Source organism: Taudactylus pleione, unplaced genomic scaffold, assembly GCF_031769625.1.
Source record: "Taudactylus pleione unplaced genomic scaffold, aTauple2 ptg000042l, whole genome shotgun sequence".
Classification (NCBI taxonomy): Eukaryota; Metazoa; Chordata; class Amphibia; order Anura; family Myobatrachidae; genus Taudactylus; species Taudactylus pleione.
In genome coordinates, this window is record NW_028284444.1 from 2,228,562 (window position 1) to 2,252,638 (window position 24,077).

At 40.8% G+C, this 24,077-nt stretch overlaps 1 protein-coding gene across 1 annotated transcript; it reads right to left on the bottom strand.

Moving 5' to 3' along the window:
* Positions 1-1,933: 1,933 nt before the first annotated feature.
* On the bottom strand, positions 1,934-19,647 carry LOC148537908 (uncharacterized). The gene is made up of 6 exons (XM_088460123.1): positions 19,421-19,647; positions 12,901-13,090; positions 9,494-9,561; positions 8,303-8,335; positions 6,070-6,114; positions 1,934-3,559 (listed from the first exon to the last, which is right to left on the bottom strand). The coding sequence occupies exons 1-6, from the start codon at positions 19,605-19,607 to the stop codon at positions 3,435-3,437; spliced, it is 648 nt and encodes a 215-aa protein (XP_088316249.1). The 5' UTR covers positions 19,608-19,647; the 3' UTR covers positions 1,934-3,434.
* Positions 19,648-24,077: the final 4,430 nt, after the last annotated feature.

Below are 24,077 nucleotides of genomic sequence, written 5' to 3' on the forward strand. Positions count from 1 at the left end.
AGGTGGCGCATCGCAGTTAAACAATTTCATGTTTGTGTTCCCTGCATGTTACCAGGTCACTAGACCCCAGTGAATATTTAAATGCTTTTGCCCCTGAATGTAAAATTGCTCTGTAAAGCCTACTTGTATATATGGTCTTTGCCAGACTTTGGGAAGACAAGCCTCCCCAAAATTATTTAGGGTTTTTCCATTGGTAATAATATGATATTTAAAGATTTTCTAATGCTGTGCCACAGTTCCATCAGGTCCTGGATATTTGCCTTTGGAGAGTGATTTTTCTAGTGTCTACAACTACTTTTTCAATTATTGTATGGTTTCTTGTAACGCAAGTTTTATACAATATATAGTATGCTCAAAGAAAAAATGAACCAAATGATTTACATTATATAGTATAAATATCTTTATTAAGAATAATCATATATTTTACAGATACTGTACATGCAAGTCTTATCCAAAATTATGTTATTGTTTAATTTACAAATGTTGTCATAATTTGTATTTATGCAAACAAGAATTGCACTTACATTTTCTTAATCCAAATCTTAAAAACTCTTGCTTAAAGCCCAAAAAGATATGAAAAACTGTTGTCATTCAAATAATTGGAAGACTTGATGGGCAAAGCTAGTGTCAGATGGGTTTAGGTTATGTGTGCCACTATTTCCAAACATTTCTACCACTAGTCTAAATACCTATTTACTAATAATAGAAATAGGTGAAACAACACTTTTTTAGCCTTTATCATAAGTGCTTTTATGTTCAGGAGTTCTGTATCATACCTACAAACATTTATCTAAATGACATCCAGAGTATATAAACCACCCAGCCTCCCGATTCAGGTAAACCAAAATTCACACAACTCCCTCCTCCCAATAACCTGTCCAAATACGTACACCAGTGTTTCCTTACATTGGTACTCACTGCAAGCTAACAGTCCAGGATTTAGTGATAGCCATGGTTAAACACAGAAGGTTAAATCAAAATAACTAATGTATTAAGTTACTTGTGCTCAAGTATGGCTATCCGTAAAACCTGGACTGTTACAGTGCCTTGAACACTATGGTTGGGAAACACTGGCATACGCTTTCTGGCCAGCCACAACTACTACTTTCCACTTACCAGTAAGCCCCACCCATTTCAAGGTCTGCCATTCCGGACTGTCCCTCTAAAATCCGCTATTATGGATATATATACTCTATTAGGAAATATGCTATAAATGCAACCTTACTGTATGTACTGTAAATGTTTTGGCAGCTACAAAGATCATGGTACTGTGAGCATACTAAATATATTAGATATGGCATATTTAGTGATCATACCTGGAATCCATGTTTCCAGTCTTCCCACTAAAATAGGGAATATTGTTCTCCAAAATATATAAAACTAGGCATAAACACTATACAAATACACTGGCTCTACCTAAAATCAGACAATAAATAAATAGAGTACTATACCTAACAGGTGGATACCTGTTAGGTATAGCACTCTATTTATTTTCCCCAGAAGTCTTAATAAGAAAATTGCATTCTTCAGAGGGTCTTAAATTTTGTGTCTTTGTACTGCAACCCAAAGTTATGTGACGTTATGTGATGTTATGTGACGTTATGTGAAGCTTGAATTTAACCAACTACAGTTCCCAGTAAAAATAATACAGAAGACTGTGCTGGAAGGGGGGAATGATGCATGTTGAATTTATGATGCTTACTTATGACTACTTAGGATAGTTTAGAGAACAGCCTAATAACTTGATTAGTAAGAATTTGAAGACATTGGGCCTGATTTAGAGCTGTATGGCATTGTGCAGCTGCAGGGAAGGGATTGTGCAATACTATACAACTCATATGCAAATTCAGCAGGAGCATACTTGCCTACTCCAAAAAATCAGGTGCTGCTCCCGCCCCCCCACATCCCCACAAGAGTAGGCAAGTCCCCCAGGATGGCCACCACCCCCTGCACCCGCACCTGTAAGAGGATGGTCTGGGGGTGCGATGACGCAATTCACACTAAATTGCATCATCATTGACCCGCCCCCTACTTTGCACCGGCACATCCCCGCACCGCCAACTTTAGCCACCCCCTGCTGCACCGACCTGACAGTCCTCTCCCGGAGGGGTCTGCCAGAATGTCAGTGAGTATGAGCAGGAGACACCTCCTTACTGCATTGTAGATCTGAGTGCTGCGTCCTAACATGCAGCATTGGATCTTATGCGATACCATCAGAAAACACAGACCCTAGCCTCTGCACTTCCAGAATATGGGGTGACATGCCCCCATTTCTGAAAAAGGAGGCTGACCCCACCCACTCCCCCAAACTGCCACAATCTGTCAATCAGGATTCTGGTTGGGGGAGCCGCGAGAGATCTCACAGAGGGAGACCTGTACATGTTTCTTACAATCGGAGTAGTGTGCAATCGAACCATCAGGTTTGCCTACTACTCTGAATCAGGCCCATAAATTGATAATCATATTGCACAGATCCTTTTGATGAAGGACCAATGCAAACAACTGGATCACAGTACTTTGCAATAATGACAATGTGAGGGAGTTTTCCCATTGTTTCCAATGAAATCCAGTACATTGTTTTTATTGTATATAATGATTAATTAGGCACCGATATGTGATTTGATAAAATTGACTAACCAAAATCACATTGTGTGCAGGAGACAACATTGGATATAAATATATTGATCATCCATTAATATCCTATGTAAAGTCTCATAATTCTCTAGTTGATGAACTTAGGCTCATTTTTACATTTTATACTACTATTTATTGTTATTATAATGTATTTATAACATCATCATTATCATTATGTTTATTAATAAACAAGTGGAATTCTTGATCAAAATTTCAGTCACATTGCTGCAATCTTTTAGTCGTGTTTTCCTTCTAAATTCATATATGTAAAAGACAATACAAAGTAAAAAAATAAGGTTGTGTAATAACAGTGCATGATGACGTGGATCTGTAAGCAGGTAGAATAAGACACGTCTGTGTCACACTACCGTACATACAGCATGATGTAATACTAGGGCATGACATGAAACATGAGATAGAACTGGCACAACCCATCAGCATTAACATCTTTGTTTGTCAAACACAGATTACATAATTAGATAACTTACAATATTAGTGCAATTTGAAATAATAAAAAGCAAAGACCCATTCGGTTTGCTTCTTTTCTTTTGTCCACGATAAACTTTGCATTACATTATGACCAAACACATTTCTAATCCCGCAATAATCATTCAAATTCATGTTTTTTCATATGTAATGATAGATTACATTTTTACAACTTACAATTTATATTGGTTCTGTTATTACAGAACTTCTACAAAATATTTTTGTGCTGATATGATTGAAAAGATAAACAGTTCTGAATAGGTCCATAAACATCCTGGGGGGGGGGGGGGAATGTAAAAGGGAATTTGTTAAGGCTAGAACCTTTTGGAGATCATAACCAGGCAAAGTATCTGAATTAAAGCCGTAGAAATAAGACTGGATTTCTGTGAATAACCTGCACTTGTGGTTTTTTCTGTCTGTACAGTTGTGTGGTGTGCGCCTGAAATAAAAATACAAATTTAGTTAGTTAAATTTGACTACTCTTTATCATACTTTCACCCAATAAGTTATGCCGGTCTTTTGTTTAAAAAGCGTGCACAGTTAATAATATAATTTAGGAAACTTTGACATTGATTACATTATATATATATATATATATATATAATCAAATGTCCTGACTGACTGACTCATCAACACCCAGCCCAAACCCCTGGACCTAGAGACATGAAAGTCGGGGAGTATATCCCATCTATGATGTAGGTACCCAGTAAGCAGGGATTTTTTTCAACTCCTGAAGGGGGTCAAATGGTTTTAAATGTCCTCCCATGTGCAGTGTCCTGTCTGACTGTCTCATTGTGGCTGCAGCACAGTTAAATATTGAAATAGGGGAGCCACACCAACTGTCACCCCAACTGCTGCCAAACATAACTAGCAGTTGCTGTGGTTACCTTATGTAAATATTGGACTGCGTTGCAGCCCTTGCTCTGGAGCCACCACTAGCTGTATGATCCTGACGTGGCTTATGAGGTAGACAGCACTGCAAAGGGGTAAAATGTGTTTCCATCTAATCCTCAATAGCTTTTAGGTCACAGGTGAGGGAGGGTAATGTGATAGTACAGGTGTGAAGGAATGTGTTACTACAGAGGTGAGAGAGGATAATGTGTTACTACACAGGTGAGAGAGGAAAATGTGTTATAACAGCAGTGAGAGGGGAATGTGTTACTATAAAGGTAAGGGAGGGGAATGTGTTACTACATAGATGAGGTAGAGAGAAATGTGTTATTATAGAGGTGAGGGGGGAATGTCAAATATGTAACTACAAAATAAGGGAAGGGAATGTGTTACAACATAAGCAAGAGAGTGGAATGTCTTACTACAGGGGTGAGTGGGGGTAGTGTGTTACTACACAGGTGAGGGAGGGGGATGTGTTACTACAGGTGTGATCAGGAGTAATGTGTTACTACAAAGGTGAGGGAGTTACTGCAGGGGTGAGTGAGGGTAGTTTGTTACTACAGGTGTGAATTAGGGATTGTATATCCACATAGGAGAGGGAGGGGAATGTCGAATGTGTTACAACATGGGCGAGGGAGGAAAATGTGTTACTACAGATGTGAGGGAGTGGGTGGTAATACATAGTTAAGGGAGGGTAATATCTTACTATAGCAGTGAGGGAGGTGAAGGATTAATGTGTTACTGGACTGGTGAGATGGAAATGGAAATGGTAAATAACTAAGGTGACACTGAATACATCAGTTAGTATATATGTGTGTATATATATATATATATATATATATATATATATATATATATTGGGCAGCACAGATGTGTAATGGTTAGCATTACTGCCTCACAGCACTGAGGTCGTTGGTTCGATACCCACTATGGCCCTAACTGTGTGGAGTTTGTATATTTTCCCTGTGTTTGTGTGGGTTTCCTCCGGGTACTCCGGTTTCCTCCCACTCTCCAAAAATGTACTGGTAGGTTAATTGGCTCCTAACAAAATTACCCTTAGTGTGTATGTGTGTGTGCATGTGGTAGGGAATATAGAGTGTAAGCTCCACTGGGGCAGGGACGTATGTGAATGGACGAATATTCTCTGTACAGCGCTGCAGAATATGTGTGCGCTACATAAATAACTGGTAATAAATAAATATATATTATATATATATATATATATATATATATATATATATACTTATAAGTGAAGTCGAATTAACAGGTTCATTCTCACTCTATGCACACCTCTCATACTCCATGGAACTATGGGCCTGATTCAGGAACGGATGCAATGGCGATTACGTAAGCAGATCGAGCTATTGTTTGCCATTGCACATGCATACAAAGCACTGCCCGTGTGCAATGATCGCAGATGCACATAGGAATCCATCACAGAGTGAGTGACAGGTCTACTTTATCTATAGAAGCTGTAATTATCTGGTTATGGGTTTCTTCATATACAGTAGGTCAGAGGGTCTCAACTCCAGTCCTTAAGTACCACCAACAAGTAACATTTTATGGACTTCTTTAATCACGCACAGGTGAGTTATTCTATTTTTTCAGATCAGTAATTATCCCTCCTGTTTCCACAGATAGAAATTAAGCTTTTTAATAGCATTATGCAATGTGCAAAAATGTGCTGTAATCCATAAAACCAACAAATTCTTATTGGCCTTTTCTAGTGCAGCTTAGAAATGAAAGCTGACGTGCATTGCAGCCACGGCTAAGTAACAACACATCTGTACACCTTGTTATTAAATACCCCATTATATTGTACACATTGGCATTGCAGGCCTGATTGTTTAAGAGTGCAAGTTGTTGTTTTAGTCATTCAATATAATTTTGCTAATCATTAAACCAAATGGCGATGTGCACAACTCATGAAAAATTCATCAAAATCACAGGTGTGCTTCAGGCAGGATAAAACACATGGGTGTGAACAGTAAAACTACAGAAAATTGTCACAGTTTCAAATCTAGCTTACTTAATGTTTCCAAAAATGGGAAAACAAACCTGTAGTGTTGGTAACTGCAGCAGCTGTAGTAGTGTTTACTGGAGCTGAAATAACAAAAAGGAAACATTAGAATCTCTATTTTACATTAACAATGTAACATTTTACTGTAAACATTGAGCACCTTAAAATCAAAAGCACAAAACCACATTGAAACCATAGCGATCACTCTTTAGATGCAATGTTTTGATCGACTTCACTACCGATCGGAAGTCACAATCACAGTGCCGATACGGTCGTACACACCTATACAATCATACTTGTGACCTTCGACACCCGACTGCCAAAATATCGTAAGAAAATGATTGCACCACCCACAGAGGCTGCTCTGCTGCAGGTGTAAAATTGCAAGAATGGTTGAAGGTGCGTACATACTGCACTTTTGGTCCGATCTCGCCCGGTTGAGTAGGACAAATATTAAACTGCACATAAGATGCAATCATTTGATTCAACCAGTTTTCATTCGGAAAAACATGATCAAAGGTGTGTACACACTTTTGCGATATTGAAAGAATGTCGCAACTTCAGTTATTGCACACCTCACCTCATTTTATTGATATAGTATGTTTCCTGTTCTGTAAAGGCTCATGCATAAATCAGTGAATATATGGAGATTGTAATGTCCCCTCTCCCCTTCCTCCCATTCTCTTTACCCTTTATCTGACTCTAATCAGTTGCTGCTGCAATCATATTTCACAAGTTTATTACAATATTCCACAATTAGTCCATTTTAAATGTACCTAATCTATTCAAAGAACACAATTTGGGTGTGGATACAATTTAGTGGATTTGGATGGGGCTGCCTTCTGTTAGTATGTAGTATGCTGCCCCTATTTAAAGAGAGTCTGTCACAGAATAATTTTGGTACTTTATTAATGTTGATGAGCTTATTGCTTATTGACTATTAAGAAATTCTCTAGTGTCTAGTGAATACATTGGTTGAAGTCTCATGATTACTGAGACAACCCACACAATGGCTGATGAACATTAAGCATTTTACTGAATCCTCTTGAATTTCATGATTATTAATTCAGAGCAGAAGACCCTAGCTGCCTTAATTCTGTTTAAAGGACAAGTTTACTTTAGACAACATTGGGCATAATTCAGAGTAGTGCGCATAGCATCCTCAAATGTGTCTGCTTTACGCATTCCAAAATAAATGTGAATCTGCCTGTATCTATGGAACCAAACCTCCCTTATGCATCCGCTGGTGAAATTAGCCAGCAGCAGCCAACATTTGTACTAAACCCTATCCTTGGTGCAGGATATGCTACTGTGGGTGAGATCTATCAAGCCATGCAAAGAGATAAAGTGGAGAGAGATAAAGTACCAACCAGTCAACTCCTAACTGTCATTTTATAGGGTGTGTTTAAAAAATAACAGTTAGGAGCTGATTGGTTGGTATTTTATCTCTCTCCACAACTTGATACATCTCCCCCTATAAGTGGCTTGATCTCTGCATACAGCCCCCTCAGAATAGCCATTAATTCCATCAACATGCCAACAACACACCGATGGAACACTTATCCCAAACTCCCCACTGCCATCCCACTCACTGGCAAGTGGAGATGCAGCTGAGATGATCACTACTCGAAATAGCCCAGAATTGCTGTAAGTTGCATATGCAGGCCCCAACACATGCACAATCTGCTAGACATCATAAGCTTCATACACAAATGGAATTGCATGCATTTCTGGGAGTCTGGCCCATTATACATAGTTGCTAATGGGCAGATGTATTAAGCTCTAGAAAGTGATAAACTACCAGCCACTCAGCTCCTAACTGTCACTTTATTGGCTGTGTTTGAAAAATTACAGTTAGGAGCTGATTGGTTGGTAGTTTATCACTCTCCAATTTATCACTGTCCAGAACTTAATACATCTGCCCCTCTGTCTGTCCCATTTGAGAGGTGGCAGCCATGTGGGAGGTACGATTCAGGCAGATGGGTGATGCAAGGGCATGGTGCCTCAATTGCGTCAACGTAGTCATGCCCCCATTACACAAAGCCATGACTCCTGGCAGTATAAAGTAGTGGGCAGGGCTTTCATGATGCAATTCAGCTTAAATCGCATCATCAAGTTGCCCGGTCTGCCCTCTTCACTCATGAGCAGCTTCCGAGAGATTTGCCTACTTTTCAGGTTGTATGGGGATGTCTCCCAAACATCCAAGGAGAGTAAGTAACTATGCACATTATATCTAACAGCAAACAGCATAAGATCTGGTGGTCAACTAACCGTGAGTTGTGTAATTGGCAGTTGGAGTTATAGCTGTAAGAAAAAAGAAAAAAGTTATCTTGAGTGAAATTCCTATTTGCAAAATATAAAAACATATTTAATCAGTAGATCATTTATATAGCCATTAAATGTATAATATTGCTGTGTGCGTAAGCCTCTGAATGCTTAGCTATCTTAAGTCACTATGCCATATTCCAGAAATACCCAGAGAACCTCTAAGCCTAACATAGTAAACTAGCGGTCAGTGACCTAAAAAGCCATATTCAGGACACCACAAAGCTTTGGTTCTGCTGTATAGCCTCATCCTATGAGAAGTGATGCACTACAAAACAAATTCCCTTTGAAAATACATGGCACATGATCCTTCTTGAAATAGGCTTCCAAATGTGACTGTGGTTGTAATGATGTATACAGTATGTAATGAAAACCACTGCAGCACTGGCTAAACAACAACATTTTGTCACCTGGACAAAATGGAATCGGTATGTAATGCTGGAGGTGGGTAGAAATTCCTGACACCTCGAGGTAAGTACTCTAACCCTCCCCTCTCCCCCCCCTAACCCTGACCCTCCCTTAGAGGTGCCTAACCCTAACCTCCCCCCTAGTGCCTAACCCTAACCTCCCCTGTTAATGCCTAAACCTAACCCCCCCTCCCCACACACTAAACTTAACCCTCCCGGGGTGGTGCCTATCCCTAACCCCCCTCTAGTGGTGCCTATGCCTAACCCCCCTTCCCCTACCCAAGCCCTAACCCTCCCATGGGGTGCCTAACCCTAAGTCCCCCCTGGGTCCCTAAACCTAACCCTCCCCCTCCCTGCAGCTAGGCGTTGAGACACCCAGCATACCTTCATTCGGTATGATGGGTGTAGAAATTCCGAAGTGGGGCTAATGATAGGTGTCAGGATTTCAATGCCTATCTTTAGCCCCATGTTGCAATGTAAGTGTCGGAATATTGGCGGGCGGAGTAGCGCCAGCCAGTATCCTGACTGCATCTTGGACAGAATGCAATCCCAAATTTCACATTCAGATTCTTCAAGGTCATATGTGACTTTGTTCTCTTTTGTGCACACAATTGCTTTAGTGCTTTCATTGGCTAGAACAAGTATACTGTATCCTTGGAATATACAATGCAGAAATCCCCCATTACTGTACATCTTTAAAGTGGAAATAAATGATCATCATTTAACTCACCTGTAGTTAATTCCCGTGAAATAAGGAATTTAGTAGTATCATTAGCTGGATCATTATAAATATAAGCACTAAAATAATGAAATGAAAAGTAGAATTAACTTAAATTCACATGTAAAGACACTCACAACCATATGTTCCAGCTACAGTACTTGTATTTTATTTGATGCTGTTAGCATTTGTGTTGTAAACATTCTGTTTTCACTAGACATGGGGTTTATGTATCAAGCAGTGAAAAGTTTGCAGAAGTGGACCAGTGGAGAAGAAACCAATCAGCTCCTACCTATTATTTTATATACCGTATGTACTTGATAAATGCTACTTCAAAGCTGATTGCTTGCTATGAGCAACTTCTTCACTGAGGGCCTGATTCAGACCCACTCGCGAGCGCTGAGCACTCGCAAGCGGGTCAATGTTGCCCAAGTGCGATTGTGCGAGACCCGAATAACGACGGCCAAGCCGTCATTATGGGTCTCGCACCTAAGGGGGAGTGCTGTCAATGGTGATTGACAGCACGCCCCCTTTGGTGGGCGTGCCGGGGGCGTGGCTGCCCAGACGGAGGCGTTCCCATGGGAACGCCTACCGTCTGGGGCCGGCCCCACTGACATCACTAGTGATGTCAGTGGGAGTGCTTTTGGCTCTGATACAGCCAAAAGCACTCCAGGGCTTGCGGCAGCGAGTCCCTACCGCAAGGGTCTCGTCGCAAGCCCGATGGTCGCGATGGTCTTGACCATCGCGACCATCATTTTGGCAGCTCGCTATAGCTGTGGGTGGTCACCCACAGCTATGCGAGCGGCCAGGAGGCCGCTCCAAAAAGGAGGAGGGACAGCCCTGATTCACAGCGAGCGCTCTGTTAGAGCGTCCGGCTCTGAATCAGGGCCTGATTCCCTTCTCCACTATTTCCACTGCTTGATACATCAACCCCTCTAGTTGAGGTAGCCCTGTCATCATTCTTATGCTATTATTGGCTATAGAATGGTTTAGCTATTTAAATGTTTAAATGTTGTAATTGGCTAAAGGTTGGTCTAGCTCTGTAAATGTTCTAATGCTGTGATTGACTAAAGGTTGGTCTAGCTCTGTAAATGGTCTAATGCTGTGATTGACTAAAGGTTGGTCTAGCTCTGTAAATGTTCTAATGCTGTGATTGACTAAAGGTTGGTCTAGCTCTGTAAATGTTCTAATGCTGTGATTGACTAAAGGTTGGTCTAGCTCTGTAAATGTTCTAATGCTGTTATTGACTAAAGATTGGTCTAGCTCTATAAATGTTCTAATGCTGTAATTGGCTAAAGGTTGGTCTAGCTCTGTAAATGTTCTAATGCTGTGATTGGCTAAAAGTTAGTCTAGCTCTGTAAATGTTGCAATCATGTGATTAGGTACATATTGATTCTACTTCTATAAACACTCTGGCTCAATAGTGAGCAGCATGTTGAATTCAACCTATGGATATTCTAGTGCTCAGATTGGGTACAAGTGGGTCTAGCCCTGAAAACACTTAAACGGGGAAGAAAACCCCTGACCACATCACAACATATTTCACAGTGTGGCATGGGCAGCAGGGCATACCTTGCTGATACTTGAGGGTCTATTTACTAAGACTTGAAAGGAGGAAAAGTGAACGGAGATAAATTACCAACCAACCAGTTCCTAACTGTCATTTTTCAAACACAGCCTGTGACATTGCAGTTAAGAGCTAATTGGCTGGCACTTTATCTCTGTTCACTCTATTTCCATTCAAGGTTTAGTACATAGGGCCTGATTCAGAGCTGAACGCTCTGACCAGAGCGCTCGCTCTGAATCAGGGCCCTCCTACCTGTTTTTGGAGCGTCCTCATGGACGCTCGCATAGCTGTGGGTTACCACCCACAGCTATAGCGAGCGTCCATGATGATGGTCTCGTCGCAAGCCCGATGGTCGCGATGCTCTTGACCATCGCGACCATCGGGCTTGCGACGAGACCCTTGTAGTAGGGTCTCGCTGCCGCAAGCCCAGGAGTGATTTTGGCTCTATCAGAGACAAAAGCACTCCCACTGACATCACTAGTGATGTCAGTGGGGCCGGACCCAGACGGTAGGCGTTCCCATGGGAACGCCTCCGTCTGGCAGCCACGCCCCCAGAACGCCCACCAAAGGGGACGTGCTGTCAGTCATCATCGACAGCACACCCCCTTTGGTGCGAGACCCCGAGCGACGTATTTCTCGTCGCTCGGCGGGTCTCGCGCATGCGCACGACGGAGCTCCCTCCGTCGTGCGCATGCACATTCGCCCAACATCGACCCGCTAGAGAGCGACCTTCGCTCGCGAACGGGTCTGAATGACCCACATAGACCCCTTTGTTTGATATGAACACCACACAATCATTTCACATCTGATCTTGGGATGTCCACTTGACCAGATACTTTTACTTTTGTAATGTGGCTTGGAGTTTTCTGTCACTTTAATTCTCTGTTTAGTGAGCCCTGTGAATGTGCTTTTGCTCTGACTGGCTACAAATTGAGCTAGCCATGGGTACTTTTGCTTGCTTTGATTACCTACTGATTACTTCTAGCCCAGAAAAATACATTGACCAACTGTTTTTGAGAAGAAAAAGATATGTACAGTAGTATCAGCTTATATAAATAAATCTCAGTTCATTACAGGTTGCTAACATTGTTTTCAGTTAGATTAATGTGCCTAGAACACAGTGAAAGACCTTAAAAACTTTCCAAAAACATTCTCTATGTAAATTTTTATAATAATCTTTTTAAGAAAAATATCTTACCATGTTTAGAAGAAAACAAAAGCAAGCTACTGTAGGTACAGTAGGTGACCTAATTTAAGGTCTTTGGGACTGAGGCAGAGTTGAATGTATGTCTATGTAGCATATTTTAAATTAAGTCTTATTGGGGTAAATTTACTAAAGTGACAGTTTTTAGAAGTGGAGATGTTGCCCATAACAACCAGTCAGATTCTAGCTATTATCTTCTAGAAGGTGCTAGTTAAATGTTAAGTAGAATCTGATTGGTTGCTATGGGCAACATCTCCACTTCTAAATATACCCCTTACAGGGAATTCTCAGAAAGAGAGCATACAGAAATACAAGAATGCAGTGTGAAACGTGTACTGATCTTATCTACAATTACAACCAGAGGTGATTTCTCACTTAGGGAAGATTCAATATTTGTTCAGGCATGTAAATACAGCCAATGCAGATCAGCATGTAGTACATATACACCTGTCAGGAACCACAACATTTGTCCCAACTATACAGTAATTTCATGCAAATACACACTAATGGTGACTTGTAGTATAGCAGGCGCATCATGAGATGTGTACAGCTACGCATATATACAGTGGAGTTAAACACTTTAGCAGATAGGTATCACATATTTTTCCAAATTAATATCTCTTCTTAAATTGCATGTTGGTGACTCACTTAATCTTAACAGTTGTCAGGTTTCCTTCTGATGTCCAATTTGTCTGGATTTCACTTCCATCCAAAAAAGCATTGACAAACAAGAGACTTTGATTGCAGGTGATATTTCCTTGAGACCAAATGCCCACTACATTAGACATCGATTCTGCTTGTAAATTTACTGTGAAATTACCACTTCCACTCAATTTAACTGTGAAAAAAAAGTAAAATAAGGATTAATCATAGAAACACTGCCACAGGACTCCCATCAAAATATCTATCTATCTATCTATCTATCTATCTATCTATCTATCTATCTATCTATCTACTCACTGACTCATCAACACCCTGCCCAAACCTCCCAAACTAGAAACATGAAAATCAGGGAGTATATACCTTCCATCATGTAGATGCCCAGTGATTTTTCAAAATATGACTCCTAAGAGGTTGAAAAGGGCTAAAATGTTTCCTCCACCTGTGTAAAGTCCTGCCTGACTGTCTCTCATTAGCTGCAACACAGTTCAATATTTTACTGTCATTTTGCACATGGTCAGTGAGGATATCACCAGAAAATGACGGCCGCACCATTTTCCCGGTGACCTGCACATGCGCAGTAGACTCTGGGCACAGACTATTTCCCAGGGTCTACTGCTGATGATGTCAGCAATCAGTGTTCTGCCAGCCGCCGGGAAGAGAGGAGGAATCCCTAGACAGGGAATGCACATGGGGCATCCTCCTCTCTGGGGCAAGGGAGTAAAATGTATTACTACAGCATTGAGGGAGGAATGTGTTACTATAGAGGTGAGGGAGGACAATATATTACTACACAGGTGAGGGAGGGGAATGTGTTACTACACAGGGATAGGAGGGGAAATGTTTTACTACACAGGTCAGGGAGGGGAATGTCAAATGTGTTACTACAATGTGAGGGAAGGAAATATGTTACAACATGGGTGAGGGAGGGTAATGTGTTACTATAGATGTGAGGGAAAGGAATGTGTTACAACATGTGTGAGGGAGAGGAATGTGTTACTACAGAGGTGAGGGAGTGGAATGTGTTAGTACACCGGTGAGGGAGAGTAATGTCTTACTATAGCAGTGAGGAAGGGGATGCATTGCCAAAGAGGTGAAGGATTACTGTGTTAATGGAGTGGTGAGATGGAAATGGAAATAGTAAATAACTAAGGTGACACTGAATATATCAGCTAGAATATATATATATATATATATATATATATAATGTATACAAATATGTATACAGTCCCAGTGGATGAAACGCGTTTGGAAAGTTGTACTCTTGCCTTTATGAGCTTTCATCAGAGGAAACCGCCGCGTCATTGGGCGGAGAAACGCGTCAGGTGACTCATGGAACGCAGGTGGTACGCATATCGGAAGCCGGAAGTTCACCACCGGAAGTGACGGAGCGGTCACCAGCCAGCGTGTTGCAGCCAGCGTGTAGCAGCCAGCGTGCAGCAGCGGCGGACAACAGAATACAACTCAGCCAATTGGTTCACCGTGAACGGTTACAAGTGCCAGGATCCAGGAATAAGAGGTCCCTCTGCCTGAGGACAAGAAGCGCCTCTGGACCACATGGTGCACAAAGTGGTAAAAATCTTTGGCTGATATTGTTCTTTACTTGTGAGCAGGCGATCAGTATATAAGCATCCTCCCCCTGGGATTGGGGTAGAGGTTAACTGCCACAATACACTTTGCTTCTCTACCTACATGGTTGGATGATAATGTACCTATATTAGGAACTACCTATTTACTAACACTGCAATACTAACACTGTAATCTGTGCTGAATGAGCTGTGCTGCTTCTTTTGTATACATTTAACCCTCTATCAATTGGGTATAAGTGGACATAAATATTGACAACTATTAAATCCATGCTGGAAAATTGTGACCAATGATTTTTCGATTGATGCTCCAATATATATATGTCTATATAAGTGATCTCTATACTAGTCTCTGGAGTGATTTATATATTGATATGTACTAATATTGTAGGGTGGAACCGGTTTCACATTTTAACAGTAAGGCACTATTAGCCTAATTGATTGAATCCATCTGTATTCTTCATTTATATTGATATTTTAAACAAAAGTGTTTGAGATTGTATTTTGTGCAATTAAAATAATGATTTTTTAAATCAGCAGCCACTTCCAGCGCTCCCATTTTCTTTCTTATTGTGTTCCCATTTTTTACATTAAGCTGCCCGATTTGTGCCTGATTAACCAGCGATTGAACGATAACGATGTTGTTATCGTTCATTCGCTCTGTTTAATCAGGTAGTGGATACCCGCCTTTACTCTCCTGGAACATCTGAGAGACTCCTACCAGTCCCACTGAAATAGTAGATGACTCGCCTGCATCCCGCCCACTTTTAATTGAAATGGATGGGGACAATAGGATGCAATTCCCAGAGAAGGCCTAATGATGAGAAACATCTGCTTCCCCCTCAGTGATATGCTAAATCTCCCATTTGGGCACTCTACCAGAGGGGATAAATAACAACGGCAAATATGTAAAAAAATCAGAAATTGGGATATTTCTCCAAAACAGTACCCTTAACATATACTGTTTGAAGAGTACTTAGGAAGGTGTTAAATTATATCAAATAAAGGAAAATGGGCAAGCCAACGAAGAAGCTATACAGTACATATGTGCTTTGTAAGTGCCGTTGCAAGACATCAAGGAGATGGAGTTTTAAATAAAATACAGATTTAGATGGGTTAAATTATCTAGTTATAGTGAAAGGCATCTGACATGGGTTTTTTTGTGTAGCTTCCAATAATAAATAAATTATAGTAGATTATAAAAACAAGTTTCAACACATCAGTAATGCTGTAGTGAAAATAAAATGCAAATACCAAATCAGGACACTCTCTGGATAAATACTGATCTTATATAGGCTATTATATTGTCTCCCACCAAATAAATCTGGCCAAAATGTGGTTCTCTGGCATGAAGAGCTGGCAATCTAAATGCAGTTCAATGAAAATATGTTACATTTTTTAGCTATTACCCTTGGTACAGAAATGTTGCTGTTCTGTCACCACACAGGGTTAACCTGTACTCGTGGCAGTATAAACATTTTCCTACCAGTAGAATATAGTTACAAGGCTATAAACTTCAAGAGGGTGAGTTTTCTGCCCTTGTGTGGAGGATGTCACAGGAATGTACTGCTATTACAAGGGTATTATTGTCTGCTTGTTATCCCAATTCTAAAGGAATAGGCTAGCTGGGGAGGGATGGGAGTATTGGGGATACTTAGTATATTCAGCTGTGGATAGTTCCCCCCAAAACACAGAGCAGCAAAACAAAGGTTACTAAACTGTGTACTGTCTCCTCCCATGTAATTAAAGTTACCCAGCAGGTGGCCTGAGCATAGGGGTTAGGGTGTAATTTACACACACGTTTCATGTAATGTGAATGAAGCAACCTGACCCACTAGCAGGGCGTGGTGATTATTAAAAGAAAAAAAAAAGTTTATAAGACAAATTATGGGACTGCCTGCAAGTCCCTTTTTCGGGTTGATTTTTTGCACTGTGCAGACGTCCGAGCCCAGCAAAAGAAACTTTGACAAACTACTGCTGAGTTTGAGGCACACGCATCTCTGGCACATCTCAGCTTGCAACTGAATGGGTGTAATTGGTGCCAACAGGGCGAGTCACATAAGCTAAGTGTTCCACGGGTATTTCATGGGTGGGTAGACATAATTGTCTCTGCCTATATCTGAGGAATCAGGCCCAATTTGTGCATCATTGGGGGCGATTCAATTCAACGTGAATTGAATAGCGCTGGGAGCGTGCTCCCGGAGCTATTCAATTCAGCGCACTGTGTGGTCGGAGAATGACGGTTCTCGCGCCTTAACAAGGGTGTTAGTGCACGGTAACCGGCATTCTCTGACCAAAGTGCTGGGCGCACAGCTGTTAGCGCTGCGCTAAGCAGAAAAACAGCTGTGCGCCCTGCACTTTGGTTGGATTTCTCCTCGCATCCCCAGGGGGGTGCGATAACAAATCCTTAGCCCGCCCAAACAGCGCAGTTGAGCGGGAGCTCCCTCCTACAGCTATTCAACATCATGTTGAATTGAATCGCCCCCATTGAGCTTAACAAACAATACTCTCAAGTACAGATGTGTCCTCATAAATCATTGCTGCAGTCACGTCAAGGACCCATGCTACTCTGCTACCACCGGGCATCATTTATGGCGTCTTTTTTTGCCAAAAATACATATTAATTGCAATGGGATGCTTCAAGGACGCACCAGGAGACTTTGATATGTGACACTTGTATATCTGTGTGCGACAGAGTCTCTGAATCTTTACAAAGTGCTACGATGCAGCAGCTGTGACTTTTTTTCATGCCCAGGTCCATTGTTCTTTGTATACAGACTTAGTCACACACAGATATACAAGTGTTACATATCAAATTAATCAGCCCAGTTTGCTGGTGTGTCCTAGTACATTACATTTATGAATAAGATGCATTATCAGCCAAAAAAATTTAATAACTCAAAAAAGATGCCTGGTGCTAGCAGAGTCGCACGGGACCTGGCAGCTCACTTGATAGTTCCATCTGCTATGCCATGTGCTATGCCATGTGTTGCTTCAATATAGCTTAGAGATGTTGATGAACACACCATCGCAGTGTAGTCAAAAGTGCATGGGCTACAATTCTTCTTATTTTTCTTCAGGGTCACACTACATTTCGTTTTTGGAAGAAGCCCTTACAATAACCCATAACTATAGGCAGAGGTGCGGAAGGACATTTACTGTAGCTCTTTGTAGTATCTATACTCATACAGGTTGAGTCTCCCATATCCAAATATTCCAAAATACGGAATAATTTTAGCATGACTGAGAAAATGAAACCTTTGATATTAGATGGTTCAATGTACACAAACGTCTAAGGCACAATTTTATTAAAAATATTGTATAAAATTACCATCAGGCTGTGTGTATAAGGTGTATATAACACATAAATGCATTTTGTGTGTATATTGGGGTCCCATTCCCAAGATATTTCATTATGATATGCAAATATTCCAAAATACGGAATATTCCATTATCCAAAATACCCCTGGTCCCAAACATTTTGAATATGGGAGACTCAACCTTTATGAGTATAGATTCCATTTAGTTGGGATACAGGTAGATAATGTATCTTGTGGGTCATCAGCAAACTTCATGAAGTATGTGATTTAAATGAGCCCTCACAACGAACAAGTAAACTATTTTAATATGTTGACATGCTATTCTGCAGACAAAGGCTAATCACAACATAAGTAAGGTTTGAGAACTTGCTGTTACTCAAGATTAATCAAGATTCTCTATATAATAACTAAATTACTTGCTTTCCAACAATAGCATCCATAGACCTGACTGCTGAATACTTTTTGGTAAAATAAACTGCCAACCAAAATTTGTAACAAAACAAATATTAAGAATTCACTTGAGATAAATAACATTCCCTGTAAAATGCTTTAATTTCTTGTTATTATGTATTATATAAATACTTTAGCTTAGGAAACAAGCTACAGTTGAGAGAATTTAGTTCTACTGAACAATGCAATCTTCATGTCTTGCTCTTGTTCGCCCTTATTTAAAACTGACATGAAATTCAACATATATGTGTATTTTAATATTTTTTATGTAATGTGAGGAATTATAGATGACACCATCCAGTGAAAGTAGACACAACTTACTTGAAGGAACATTAAAATAAATTAGTCAGGTACCTATACGTTTTTATGATTCAATTTATCAGCAACAATCATCTCAATCTCCACACTGTAATTATGTATCTAAGTGAATACTGTATGTATTAGTCTGCACTTATGTAATCTGTTGTCAATGTTAACCCCTTGTATGGCGTCGTGAAACCCTTGCGGTGCCTTATTAATAAAATATAAGAATAATAAGAATAAGAATGTTACAATGTATGCTTGATAAACACAAACAATAACATTTTACATTGCATTATAGCCACTCTGTTTATATATCACTTTAAGCAAATGCGTGCATGCAAATATGTCACTTTAAAAAAATACATGATCTGAAAATGATCTATATTTTCCACATCATCATACAGTTAAGGTCTTGTAAAATTAATCAATCTGTGGCTGTTCAACTGTTACTGAACTGTTTTAACTCCTGGTACTTCTGTATACTTGTCAACACTACATGTTGGTTGTAATTCAGCAATTGGAGAACCACAAGTCACAGAACCTCTGCCACAAAATTTGCTGTGGGGACTTCGAAGTATTAACGGACATCCACATTTCCAATGTAATATGTAATTTGATCTGATATTAAGGGGCATATGTATCAAACCTTGATGTGAGGATACAATTATGATATATATATCACCAACCAATCAGCTTCTAACTTACATTTTGCAGACTGTGTTTATGAAATGATAGTTTGGAGCTGATTGGTTGGTGATATATATTTCACAATTTTATCTCACATCAAGCTTTGATACATATGCCCCTAACAACGAACATCATACTCTAAAAAGAGTTAAGTGAACTTACCGGTATATGTTGTATTGCTAGAAAGTGTTTCAGAAGAGACAGTCAAGTTAAATGCTGAGTTACTGTTATTGCTCCAATTGGTGGAATTAAATATTTCACATGTAGGGATGCTGATATTTGCTCCATAACAGACAGAAACCGCAAGTGCCAGGTACAGGAGAAAGGCAGCTGGTCCACTCTGCGCCATTTGTGATGGGTAGATTATTTCTGTTCTATTTACTAAGCACACAGCAAGCTCTGGGAAAGCACAGACTGAGGAACACCCTATCTTATATAAACCTTTTTTTCAAGGGCAGGACCAATTGCCATCAGGCACTGTTCTTTCCATGGTTTGCTATTCAGGTTAATCATTGTGTTACACATTAACTATAATTTAAAACATAGAATGAGAGGAAGTCATTATCCAAAATGTGTCATGCATTATATTATCTTCTATTTACAGTACAAGCATATTCCATACTGCTGAGAAAAAATGTATGACATGAGATAACATGTACAGGTAGAGATAATAGGAAGGACTGTGACTTGGTGCTAAATTCAGAGCTAGAACTGAAATATGACTGATAGTTTGAGGTGTGGTACTATTATAATGTGTGGGAAAGAGAGTGATTGTGAGTATAGTAAATGAAACTGCTGCAGGTTTCTATAAATGAAGAGGGTCGGTATAAGAACCGTAAAGGTAGAAACTTTTGGCACATGTATATGAAACTGACAGATGGGAAAGGTGATATACTGTACTAAGATGTTTCATTGTGAAAAACTCAGGCACACAAGTGTCATTTTGTTATAACAAATTGTTTGTACCCTTTTTGCAATCTGCTTTATTATCTACTAACTGGCAAAAAATCAGACAGCAATTAGAATAACAATTTGATTCTGATTTCTATAGATTACAGCCTATTTCCTGCTTCCATCTTTACATAAATGCTACCAATTTAATATTATCTTGGCTCATTCCTCTAAGACAGAAGTTGTGATTTTTACTAGATAAACTGAGGTTCAAAATGCTTTGTATGGGCTGTTTGTTATAAAGATCCTTCTAGATATAGAGTTAATTGACAGCTGATTTAAACAAATCCGGATGGGCTAATTTAACTTTCTGTCTGAATCATTAAACCCAAAACTATGTAAAATAAATACTGGAGAAAAGCACATATTGCTCCTTATCATAACAACTAAACCAAGGGCCTTAAATAGATGTGTTTTTGTGAAAATTTTTAAATTCTAAACTTTGCATGTGCAGAAAATCCTCATACAGTATGCTTACATCTGTTTGCAGACTCATATCATTTTCAAATATAAATTCCTGGCTTCACCCCAGTTTGGGTCTGAGACACTGAGTATGGGTTGAAGCCGGGCTAGCCCTTTTACACATGGGTGATAACCCAGGCTATTCCCAGGACATCACCCTTCACACTGGACCTGGGTCTTGCAGTGACACAGGTCTTCCATCATGCAGCAGTGTACGCTTGGATATGTCATCTCCAAGCTCAACTAAGCCAATAGGAGCCTTTTAGGCATGAGCCGGATCATCGCACCCCGGGTTATGCCATTCAGACCAGAGGCAACCCAGGTCAGACCCGGGAATAACCCTGCTATCGAGCAGGGTTGCGGACCAAGGAGTCCAACCCGGGTCGGCCCCTTTCACAAATAATCTAGACCTGGGTTGGTGCGCATGCACCTTCAAAAACCTGGGTATTTCCACTGTGTTAAAGTGGCATCAGACAAATCTTACAATTACTACTCTTTAAATAAAGGAACCTATTCATCATTGCTCTGGTGCTGGAAGAGCTGCTCTGAAAATCAGCTGTCCTCAGTCAGTGACACTGCTACTGAAGTAGGGCAGTCACTGCAGAAATGGCAAAGGGATACGCTCTGATCCCTTATCGCAATCCCGGACCTCCTTCCCATTAGAAAGAGCAGGGTTCCGGGAACCAATACTATCTAAATATGGTGTTGGTTCCAACAAGCAAATTCTGAGAACTTACAGAGTAATAATGAATGGGCCTGGTACTTAAGCCATGAGGAAACAAGCATTTCTGCATGTGTAACAGGGTATTCATGATGATGTATAGTCTCCTTAGAGACTATACATCATCATAGTCATCATCATCATACATCATCATCATACATCATCATAGTCTCCTTAGAGAAGGGAGGGAAGGGATGTAGAGCAAGTACAGTAATAGAGTTTTAACATAATTGCAGCACATGCAAAAGGGAAGCATATACAACTGTATACATTACATTTCATTTTTTTTCTGCCACAACTGGTCACACAAATTCCTGGCAGCCAAAACTGCATGGGTAAGGTTATATACTTGTCTACTGTCCAGGCTCCCACAAGAGGAGACAACCCTCACTCTGCCCTGTTCTTGAGTGATGTATGTGGGACAGAGATGACACAATTCTCTATAAATTATCGTGGCCAGGCACCCCCCTGCATAATTTATAGAGATGTGTGCGGACCCCAGTGTTTTGGTTTTGGTTCTAATTCATCATTGTCTATTGGTTTGACCACCCTCAAGTGTTTTGGATCTGGATTTTTTTTTTAATTTATAAAAACAGCATAATGATATAATTTGGGCTTGTTTTTTGTTCCTACAGTATTATTAACCTAAATAGCATTAATGTCCAGTCATTTCCAGTCAATTTTGACCAACTCACAGCTCACAATATTGTTTTCACCAATATTGGCCAAAGACTGCAGCGAGCTGACTGGCTAAACTAAGCATCAGAGCTGCCGCACAAACACATGGCATTTTAAAAGAAAATAGCACATCTAGGAAATATAGTGGGTACTGAAGTGGCAGATAGGATGGTAGTTTAATATAAAACTATACAATGCTATAAATTGTTTTCATTAATCAAGAACTAAATTAGAGGAATGAGGTCAGTACAGGGAATTAGAGATAGAGTATTTAATAATATTTATATAGTGGAAGTCAGTAAAAGCATTGATTGATTAAATGATTGATTATATGAACGGAGACTCAGTTACAACTATATAGAAAAGAAAAACAGTGACATTGGGCCGGCAAACATGTGTGGAAGCCAAGTAAAGCATGCCATCAATTGATTTGATTGATTGATTAATGAGTATTAGAGCAGAGAAGCAGTTATAATTATAAAGAAATGAAAAACAGAGAAATTGGTCTTGCAAACCAGAAGACCATCAACAATACCCTAGTAAAGTACAGTCCAGTAAAGTACAATGAAAAAAAGTGGTGCATGATGGAATTGGCTTGGGCCCTCTTACCCACCCTTATGTTGTAAAGGATATGAACAGTTAAACAAAAAAAGCACTTACTGTAATACTCCTTTTACACTGGAGCTAAAACCCGGGTTATTGCAGGGTTAACCCGGGCAGCTCCCTGGTGTAAAAGGGAAGAGAGTTGGATCGCCGGGTCGAGTGACCCAGCAATCCAACCCAGGTAAATAGCAGGGTTAACATGGGAGTAGCCCGTGAAACCCTGCTGTGAGAACAGTGCACTCCGGGTCACGATGACCTGGAGTGTGCTGCAAGCCAGCCGATTGGTCCGGCTTCAGTGGCGCTTGGAGATGACATAATCTCCAAGCGTCCACTTTCACGCCGGAAAAGCTGGGTCTATGCAGACCCGACTCCGGTGTGAGCAGCGCTGACTCGGGAATATCCCGAGTCAGCGCCGGCTAAATTCCGGGTCTGATCCGGATAGGAACTCTGGGCCTGATTCAGACCCACTTGCGAGCGCTGAGCGCTCACAAGCGGGTCGATGTTGGCCAAGTGCGCATGTGCACGAGGGAGCCGGCTCCATCGTGCGCATGCGCAAGACCCGCATGGCGACGGGCAAGCCGTTGCTATGTGTCTTGCTACAAAGGGGGTGTGCTGTCGATGTTGAGTGACAGCACGCCCCCTTTGGTGGGCGTGCCGGGGGCGTTGCTGCCCAGACCGAGGCGTTCCCACGGGAACGCCTACTGTCTGGGGCCGGCCCCACTGACATCACAAGTGATGTCAGTGGGAGTGCTTTTGGCTCTGATAGTGCAAAAAGCACTCCAGGGCTTGCGGCAACGAGATCCTACCACAAGGGTCTCGTCGCAATCCCGATGGTCACGATGGTCAAGACCATCACGACCATCTTTTTGGCAGCTCGCTATAGCTGTGGGTGGTCACCCACAGCTATGCGAGCGGCCAGGGGGCCGCTCTAAAAAACCAGAGGGCCAGCCCTGATTCAGAGTGAGTGCTCTGTCAGAGCGTCCAGCTCTGAATCAGGGCCTCTGTTCCAACTCCGGGTCAGACCAGGAATTTTGGTGGAAAAGGGGTATTATTGACAGAAACTGTCACTTTTGTGGCTGAAGTGCTTGATTTGTTTGGGCCCCCAAAAAACAAGCTACCAATGGACTTAAGGCAGCTAACTGTATTGTTAATCATCTCTTCACTGGGAAAATGTCATTATCATCCTTACCCTCATCAGTGTTATTATCATAATCACACAATATTAGTCCATCCTCACTGGAATCCATTGTAGCAGAAGTCTCTGTTCTTAATTGTAATTGGATTCAATGGTCTTTCTCAAAGAATTTGTAGTTCATTTTTATGAACATTTTTGAGGAAGTACCCTCCTATGCCAATCGCTATCAAGGTTCTCGGCAGTGTTAAACAACCTTTCTACACACTGAT